This window comes from Gavialis gangeticus, unplaced genomic scaffold (assembly GCF_001723915.1).
Source record: "Gavialis gangeticus isolate Ggan-Ray unplaced genomic scaffold, GavGan_comp1, whole genome shotgun sequence".
NCBI lineage: Eukaryota > Metazoa > Chordata > Crocodylia > Gavialidae > Gavialis > Gavialis gangeticus.
Genome location: NW_017729031.1, coordinates 79279317 through 79289411, shown reverse-complemented (window position 1 = coordinate 79289411; position 10095 = coordinate 79279317). Strand labels below are relative to the sequence as shown.

Sequence of the window (10095 nt, the reverse complement as noted above, 5' to 3'; positions counted from 1 at the left end):
GCCACCTGTCTGAATGCTTCTTTGCGCTCTGATTGGCTGTTTGTCAGCCAATCAGAGTGCGAATAAAGCATTATGAACAGACAGACAGATTAAGGCTTTTATGACTTTAGAATGCTGGCCTCAGTTTTTGTTGGTTTTGCCAAACCTTCAAGCCAGAGCAAATATCTGTCCCCTCCATTTTTTTTTTGCCATTCTGTATTTTTTTTTCTTGTTATTGTGAAATGAGCTTCAAGAAGAGTCCTCAAAATACTGTGGAATTAATTTTCCATAGGAGTTTGAAAGAACTCTTTCAGGCAATTCAAGACCTTGAAAACTACAATGAGTTCTACTGGGATGTGATGCAATGCATGCAGGTACACCTTTCTGCTGCAGCTGCTGCTTAGTTCAGCTCTGGCAAGCCTCCTGAAAACAGAGGTGTACAGGACAGTTCCACCTGCTTCCAGAAGAGACCCTGCAGAATCAGACCAGGAAGGGCTGCAGCAAGACAATACTGTGGCAGCTACTTCCTGGTCTGACTTTGCAGGAAGCACTTGGTACAGTTCCACCTCGCCACAGTGATGGTGGCAGTGTGGTTAGTGAATACAATATAATTTTATGGATCTAATCAATTAACCATATATTAATTAATAATATAGTTAAATGCTTATAAATGTTCATCTTTTTTTCAAATCAGGTGCTGCTAAATTTTCCACTTTGAGAGGTGACTTGAGTCTGAAAATGTTGAAAATTACTGTCCCAGAAGTTAAACAAATGCACTGTACAGCCAACTGCTACTAAGAAGAGAAGATGGGTCAAAAGGAAAAGGAAACAATATCTCTCTTCAAGCCTAAAAAGGAAAGTTCTACTCTAAAAGAAAATTAGTGGGAGAGAGGGGGAAAGGGCGGGAAATCAAGAATGGTAAGGATGAGAGTTGTTGGCCAATCTTCCTTTCAGACAGATGCATATTTCACTGCAGTACAAGGATAGTCAAGCAGGTTCATACTAAAGAAAAAGACTGAAGAGGAAGCATTGTATCTAGTGGACAGAGTATGTAATGGAGGATAGAGGGCAGAAACCTGGGACAAAATCCTGAGTATAACAAATTCACCAGGAGTTTGGCCACAGACTTCAATGGGCAGGATTTACCCAGGGTTCTTGTTCTCAAGATTTCTGTTTCTTCCATATACAAAAGATTACACTCTCCATATATCTGGAGCAATGTAAAAACCTCAAATGAGAGGTGCACCATAAGTGCAAGATAGTTCAGTTTAGTTCTTTATATTATTTTGGTGGATGCAATTTGCATCAGTACATCAAATGAATAATGCATTCTTTTCCCACAGAAGGGGCAGAATGTTATTCATGAAAATGTTATTCCTGAAATGAGTCATATAGACCTTTACTTATATATTTATTTATTTTAAATAGAAGTACCTAGTCATTTTGGATGCTTTATTCTTTGGTGTTCAGTTTTGGATCATCAGAGGGGCCTGATTTTCAAAGAGCTTCTGCTCAACTACTTTGGACAAGCAGGGTCCTTTAAGTCTAAAGAACAAAAGAACTGCCTTACTGAGTATTCTCTCTCTGACAACAGCAAAGATCAGTTGTTTTAGAGGAAGAATAAAAGAAACAGGACATGTAGAGAATGATCCATTCCCTGTCTCAGCTTCTCGGTTCTAAGCAGTCATGGGGCTATGGATATCCCTGACATCTCTCGAGTATGCAAGTAACTAGTCACCATTGAAAATTTAGGCCATAATCTTTGAATTCTAACATTTTAATTAACTAAGGCAACCCATGGGAACTAAACATGAACACTGAAAGCCACCTGGCAAAAGTGTTTCAATGGTTCTCCAATACAAACCCTATAATTCTTCTCTCAGAATATTCTTTTCTTTTGTTTACTAGTGGTGCAGCAATATTGAAGAAAGTTCTTCTTGGGACATTATGGTTCATTACAGATGCTCGCAATGGAGGAATTCTGCTCATCAGAATACCACAGGAAGCCACATGCCTGCAATGGTGAGAGTGTTATATTAATTTGTGTTTTGAATTAGCAAAACAACTTATAAATACATTTTAGTGGCATGTAGGCAATCTGTTACGCTGCATTCCTGAAAAATTTGGATTCATATGAGAGAAACTTCACAAGAGTCAGTAAGCTGTCTAGGGTGCAAGGTTTTGTTTTGGTTTTTTTGCCATAGGAGAAACTAAAAATAGCTTACAGTCACGAGAAAAAATAACTGACGCACAGCAAGACACAAAGGCCTCCCCCTTATAAACTTGGCTTTACATCCATCAGGCCACGTAATAAAACTTATTTCAACTCACAGAACAGCACTTCCTACTAATATTCAAGTTGTTTTCAGAAGTCATCTGTTCCATTTTGTCCCTTTTCTAACTACAGGAGCAAGAATTACAAAAAAAAGTTTGGATGAGAGTACATAGCTGAATTCCATTATAAATACATTCTCCTTCACCTCTGCCCTCAATTTCTCTTAAAAGCCAGTTTCTAACTGCAACTCAATTCCCATGGAAAATCATCATGTAAAACTTTGAACTCATGTATTTTTGGAAATAAAACCTCATCACACTTTGAGGAATACTAGCAATTTTAAGGTCACATTCGTCAATTCTGGATTACAGAAAATACAAAACACATCGTACTTAGATGTTCAGTATAAATCTCTTGATATTTATGAACTTTCTACATAGTTAAATTTTAGATTCTGCCTAGGTAAAGCTCTCCAATTTTTAAGCACCACACACACATTCTTTGACAAATATTCACCTTGAAAGTCCTGATTTTCATCATCAAGGAGTTAAGAGATCCACAACCTATCAGTAGTCTCCTCTTCCTATTAGTTAAAGAACAAGCTGTTTATTGTGTTTTCTTATAAACCAATGAGAGGCATAACTCTAGAATCACGCAATCATAAAGATAAGTTAAAAATGGAACTGACCTTCCCCATTTATTTACATAGCATACTGGTGGATACCTTCAGTAGGCAAGGAGAAGCTGTATCTAGCAAGCTGTAGTTACTACATAAACAGTCAACTATTTAGAGAACAGGCTATTAACTTCTGGCCTGTAACTTAACTTTTTCATGTCTGGACACATCTTGCTAGGAAGTAACTCATGCTAGGTATGATGCAGAACAAACTACAACTATTTAAATTATAAACACTGAAGAGAAAAAAGAATTGGAATTGCACCGAAGGTGCAACTGAGAGTATTATAATAGGGAAGGGGAAAGACTACGTAGGGCAGTTGTGCTCAGCCACCAACCCACAGGCCAAATCTGGCCTAGAAACATACATCACCACAGGACCAGAAATTTGACAGTGGGGAAGCAGTGGCAATTAACACTGCCACCACTCTTCTGCTGTCAAATTTCCAAGCTCCAAGGGCCAAGTAACAGTCCTGTGAATGGGGCTGGGTCCATGGGCGCAATCTGGGGATACACAGCAGAGGCTAGAGTCCAACCAGCCTGCAGAGCTGGGGCCCTGGCCAGGCTGGCCTTGCACACTGGACTGGATCTCAGCCAGGCCTGCCCCACACACTGCACTAGACAGACGCATGGACCAGCCTTGCTCCCCCCATCTAGCCTTCAGGGGTGAAAGGTTGGGCACCACTGATCTAGGGAAAGCGCTGACCAAGATTTATTTGTTTTTGGAATAGTATCTCAAGAGTTGTGGATAATATTTTGTTACTAAAAAGAGGGCTGGACAACATGGCCAAAGAGGTACCAAACTGGACCAATCTCACATTGGCCATATGACATGAAAGGCTTATTTGTTTGTTTAAACAGGCATTCAGAAAACTGAGAGCAGACCCTTATTTTGGAATGAAAGCCCCATTTTTTTCATTTAAATTAGCTTTGGTATTAGGCTATACAGAGACCATTTTCAAAAGGAATGTGTTTAACATAATTGTAGAGAAAACTGTTGTTTCAAATCATTTGCCAGACACTTCCATAATCCAATTCTAAAAGGCCACAGAGAGTAAGCAAATCCCATTTTAGAACTCAAAAAGTACCTGGCTTCTACTGTGTTCACCCCACTTTGGAAATAGTGCAAACAACTTTAATATTTTTATGTATTTATTTTTTGTCTAATTCCAATTATTTGCTGCTTTATCATATGAACACTAACCCAGCCATAAGGTTCTCGTTCCTCAAAATGGAAATAATTACCACTGTATCATAGAGATGAACGAGATATACATTCAATTACATTTTTTTAAATTAAAAAGCCCCATTGGTCACAGTTATAAGGTTACAGCTGAAAAAATAATGTAATGTTAAAAGAGATCTCCAACAGATAGTAGTTATATAAGACTGACGCTAGTGCTAAGGCTGTATCAATGTAGGTTATCTACAGTATGCCAAATGTCACTTTCATAAAGTTAAGCCATCAAAAGCCATGTGACAAGCTGATCTCATTCCAGTTCCCAGTGGACAGCTGTCCATGTCCTGAAAACCAAACACTGCCAACATCCCAATTATAATCTTTCAGACTAAATGTCCACAAAAAGCTAAATTTCTGCTTCAACCCTAGAAGTAGATTCCTAACCCTGTCACAGTACCTGCTGTGTTAAACAGAAGGTACTGATGACTGTACCAATAAAGAGAAGCCATCTTTGCTTTTCAGGGCAATCAATCCAGCACCTTTTAACCAGCTTTAAACTCGCTTAAAAATGTTAAACTAAGAATATACAGATATTTCATAGATTAGTTTATTAATTTGCACCAAGTCTAACCATTGCTGTTCTGTTCTAAGCAAGCCTGACAGAAATGGTATAAGATCTCAGTCTACCCTGATGGTACATTTTAATGAACTCATTACCTACCCTTTGCAGATCACTAAACATAACATGCACACCAAGCCAATTGCTGCAAGATGACCTCCAGAGGAATAATTTTTGTAAAGAAGAATTGCAAGCCATTGTAATAGCAAACTGACCATTTTCTCCCACACTGGAAGCCAACTTTTAAGAGGCCTTATATCATTTTTACTGTAAATTAATGATTTAATAACTGATAAATTGAAAGTCTCTTGAACATTATCAAGAACTCAAAGATCATAGGTACCAGGCAACCGGTACCTTCAAATCCTTACTCGTTTCCTGGCTTTTTACCCCACACCTATGCAGACAGAGCAAAATCCAGATTTTGAAGAGCCTGAAAGCAACTGCATGGTGGAAATACGCAGCACAGCTATCATTCCCTCCCTCCCATTGTGCAACTTTCCCCTCTATTTTCCACATTTGCTCTTTTCTGTAGTAGATGAAGAAAAAGTGTGCGTGTCACAGTGCTCTGTGAAGGAGCAGTCTTCATTTTTCTCTGTATAACCAATCACCCACACATTAAACAGATGTAAGGATTTCACACCGCCATTATGCAAACTACAAGTATAGCTATGCAAATTTTAACGTGAATATACAATCACTTACTAAAGTGGAAAGCATGTGCATAACAGCAAGGAGGAGCTCTACTCCCCTAACAGCTCCTCTCTCCCTCCCTGAAATAAGCCTTCCTGACTCCTAAACACACACTCGCTTTTAAACAATGTATGTGTAAGCGGGCCAGAAAGTGTCTGGACACTAAGGGATGGCAAACCAGCAACACCAGTGCCACTGCGAGGTGCGGCGCAGGAGATCAGCAGTAGCAGTCAGGGAGGGTAATCCACAGTATGCCTGCCACAGAGCTCGGCCCTGCTGTACTGCAAACCTACATGCCCCTTATTTGGTAGCATTTAACCGGCGGGGGCCTGCCTTCAATCCAGAACGAAGACCAGACACTAAATAGTATAAAAACCCCACCCTGCTGCTCACGCCCTGCCCGAGGCCGGCGACATCCCTGCGGGCAGAGGAAGCGCCTTAGACGGGGCAAGGGAAGTACTGCGTCGGCTCGGCTGCTACCAGCCCTTTCTTGCCGGTCACTAAATCAGGGCAGGCGCTGGCCCAGACAAACCCCCCCGGACTGGGCACTCCCGTCGCCCCGGCGGCACGTTCTCTCTTCGCTTAGCCTTTAAAGGAAGCGGCAGCGCCGAGCCCCGCCCCCCTCAGCCGCGGCTGCGGCCCCGCGCGAAGGGCGAGGGACTGGCTGTCACTGGCCCTTTAAATCCCCCGGCGGCCCGGTACCTGAGGGCGTCTCTGCGCGGCGGCGCCGCCAGCCCCTCGGCCAGCGCTTTGCCCAGCGCGCGCCCACTCCGCGCCATCTTCCGCCCGCTCTCCCACCCCGCGGCGCCGCGCTAGCCGCACAGCCCAACGGCTGCCAGCGCCCGGCCCACCCCTTCTCTCCGCGGAGCCAATCATCACACGGCAGCGCCGTGCACTCCGCCTATCGGCGCGCGTAGATGCCTTAACGTCACCGGCGAACGTCAGCGCCCCCAACACACCCCTCCCACTCCCACTCTCGGCGCGTGATCGGCCTGGTCCCGGCCCAGCCACTCGCAGTCACAAGACCGGGGGCCGCCTGGGGTTCGCAGGGGTTACGTAAGGGTGCGAGCCGCGGGGGCGGGGCTGGAGTTGCACTCGCTCTCCTGATTGGCCACAAGGGGTGTCGCTCAGCGGACGCAATGCGGGGAGGGCTATATTTGATCTTGACCGCACATGGCCTGTGTCCTGACAGGAAGGGGGTGGTTGGTTAGAGCGAGTACGGCGTTCCTATGGGGGCAAGGCGGGAAGCTCGCCTGGGACTTGCGTGGGCCGAGTTCAGCTCTGTGTCCTGCCTCCCCGCATCTGGGGGCAATCTGAGGCGTAGGAGCCGGGGTGAGGGCTTGTGGGGAGGGGCCGCTTCCTTCTCAGCCTCCCCCGGCCAGCACTGTGCAGCGGGCGAGACAGGGAGCCGCATGGAAAGAGTCTCCTGGGCTCTGACTTGTGTACAACAGACTACCCCATTCCCTCCTCACGGAGCGGGGGTTATAGTAGCCAAGGAGTGCTGAAAGAGACTTGCACAGAGTGAGGAAAAGCAGGCTCCAAATCATTACAACTGCTCTTGTGCACCAGCTGTGCCATTGCTCTAACTGATTTTTCACATAAAGCACCAACAACAAATCCTAGACTTAACTGCTGCCTTGCAATGACGTTGCCAATCTTTTACCTGTTGCAGGCACAAGGTAGCTGCACGGATATTTGTGGGTGGGACCTGGCATTGCACCAGCTGCATGCTTTTGAATGCAAGGCATTCTTCATCAGGCCTGAGGAAAGAAGTGGCCCCAACACTAATTAAAACCAGTGGGTAAACGGATGAGATGGGAGGAGAGAAATTCTCAGACATAAGAGACAATTAGCAGAAGAAAAGAAACTTGAGTGATGAGAGATCAAGACCTACCGAAAGAGAGGAGGGTTGTTATTACCTGTAGTGTGAAGGAAGAGTTTCAGGGTGTAGCACACCGTAAAGTCAAAACCAGTGTTCAGTCCTTGGTTCTTAGTGGCCAGCCAGTTCATACATTTTTGTTCCCAAACTTGCCTTCTAAAGGTGTTTGGTAGATTTCCCTTCAGTACGAGGATCTGAGGTTAGAAAGGGACTGGTTAGTTTGTGAGATATGTGCTCCTACTCGTCTTTGTGCCTGACCTTTTTTTTTTCTCTCAGTGATTTTTATACCATGAATGGGCTGCCTTCTCATGGACTTGTGAAGGTTTTGGTGCACTGCCAGCTCAGAACTTTCAACCAAGAGGTGTACCACCAACACATTAAATTACACCCCCAAAGTGAAGTAGATGTAGCATGCTAGCGATTTGTGACTGTATAATATCATTAAACAAGGAACTCATTGCATTGGATGGCTGAAACTGATTGCAGCAGATCATACTTCAGTGCATGTAGGCCCTGATGCTTAGGGTGCTTTCAGGCTGTCTCTCCTGTGTTCTATTTTTAGCTTGGATTGTATTAGATTAATTCATCAAATTCACCACTTAGCGTCTAAGGTGCTACCCTGCCTTGCCTTCAAGTTTATTTGAGAGATTATACTCTATAGCTGCACAGCTGAAGGGGAAGGGCAAATGCTCCTAGCTCAACAAAGACTTCATTGCCAACTTAATCTGCGTGTTTTATAATTTCTTTCCAAAACTATTTTGTGGGACTATATGTTGTGCTCGTTCATAAGACTTCAGGCATACTCTCTCACTGCTGTTTCATCTAGGTATGATCCCCCTTAAAGCATTAAGAATTCAGGGCTTACAGGATTTAGAACAACTGAAGGATTAAGAGCATAGATTTGAGACGATGAGTATTTGTGGGCAGTTACTTTAGCTTATTTTTCAAACTCTAGCTCATTTTTCAAACTCAAGGATCCTGTTCCTACACCAATGTTAGATGGTCTCCTATTGTCTGAGATTGTATTTGTGTTAGTTACATCAAATAGAAATATTAATGTAAAATTAACTTCTAAGAGAGGTTCCCAAATAGTCTGATACGCCATTATAATTTATTAAGGATGACCGTGGTGTAAGGATGCAAGTTTTCGTGATTTTTCACACCAAAGAACAGCATACATTCAGCAATAAATGTAACTGGATTAACCATTTCTTCTTTAAATGTCTTGCTGATCCTGTTAGCTTCTGGCCAGAGGTTGCACTGAAACAAGATGGAATCTATTTACTTCACCGGAGTGCATTTGCCAGGGGTTCTCACCTCTAGCCTGAAATTAAGATGTCAGAGCATCAAGGGGGAAACGCACCAATCAAGCACTCCATTAATCCAAGAAGTAATGGACAACGACCTTGTTTCAGTAATACTCCCTGTTGTTTAAAAGGGGATCACCTCCTGTTTGCACTATCTTTTAAAAGAAAGGAGTGAATCCATCCTGTGTTTCTATTAGAGATGTCTTAACTCGGGGGTGAGTAAAATATGGCCCACAGGCTGGATCCAGTTCACCAGGGGATTCTGCCCGGCCCACGGCAGGTCCCTTCACCCCACCCAGCCCAGGTGCAGAGGGCAGTCCAGGCCATGGCACATGTGGCCAGTCCCGGTGTCCATGGGCACAGAGGTGCCACCTGGTGCAGCCCGTTCCATTCCCACACACAAGTCATCAGTGCACCGGGAGCTGTAATCTGTGGGGCCATAGGGTGGGGTGGTGCAGGAGCCAGACTCTGCTTCCTGGAAGGCCCTACTGCTGTCACCAGAAAGAAGGTGCACACCCCACTGCCACCGCCATCAGGCATGGCCCCATTGCCCAGACACCTTAAATCTGTCTGGCACCGGGGGTGCCAGATGAAGCTAGCAGGTGGGCAGGGTCTCCATAGAGACCAGCCTGGGACCTCTGCAGGCAGGGGTGCTCAGCCAGGCGGATGGGGTGGGGCCACAGCTGAAAGCAGGACGTGTGGGTGGGGGCTGGGACTGGGGCCAGGATCAGGATTCCAGGGCAGTGACAGTGTGGTGCCAGGGCCCAGGGCAGAGCCACAATCTTCTCCCTGCACATCTCTGCGTGTAGAACCTGTACCCATTGCAGGAACCTGCGGGCAACAGATTGCAGCTCTGTCCTAGGCCCTGGCCCTATGTTGTCAATACCCCAGGATCTGGGCTCTGCCCACCCGTCCAGCTCCCCACCTGCCCTTGGCCCCATCCCATCCACCTGGCTAAGCACACCCTGCCACATGGGGATTCCCAGGCCAGTCTCCGTGGGGACCACACCTGCCTGCTCTGTCTGGTACCTCCAGTGGCACGTATGGAGCAGATGGGCAGAGGCCAGATGGGATCATGTGGTCCCCCTCCCCCACTGCTACACTAAATCAGGTCAGTACCCCCCCCCGCGCCCCCCTTGCAACAGCTCACAGAAACTTGTTAAGTGACCCTCCATCCCAAATTACTGTCCACCCCTGGCTTAACTCCACCAGGTAGTACAGGGCTGTGAATTTCAAGTGGAGGTGGGCACCTTCCTGCAACCCACAATTAAGTGCTTACAGCCTCAAGAGGGTTGGGGATTACAAAACACCTTGTCCTCAATGTTTTGTATTTACTATTTTAGGCATCTCCAGCTAAGCATTATGAATTTAATTGTGAGTTGGTATCTAGCTTCTAATTAATATTAGAATTAATATTCTAATAGGGGGACCAGTGCATATATCCTCAGGAGGCCTCAAATGCCTCTACACAAATGCTAGTAGTATGG

The 10095-nt window shown here is 45.2% G+C and overlaps 1 protein-coding gene across 2 annotated transcripts in view; it reads right to left on the bottom strand.

The window, feature by feature from the left end:
• The window catches only part of COQ10B (coenzyme Q10B), a 16024-nt gene extending 9787 nt beyond the window's left edge, over positions 1–6237 (bottom strand). The window contains exons 1-3 of one of the 2 annotated variants that reach the window (XM_019523145.1): positions 6125–6177; positions 2771–2837; positions 1844–1993 (exon numbers count right to left, since the gene is read on the bottom strand). In XM_019523145.1, coding sequence (XP_019378690.1) covers positions 1844–1968 — 125 coding nt within the window. In that variant the 5' untranslated portion in view covers positions 1969–1993; positions 2771–2837; positions 6125–6177. Of the gene's footprint in view, positions 1–1843; positions 1994–2770; positions 2838–6124 lie in introns of both variants that reach the window. The other variant, XM_019523144.1, reaches the window with a different exon arrangement.
• Positions 6238–10095: the final 3858 nt, after the last annotated feature.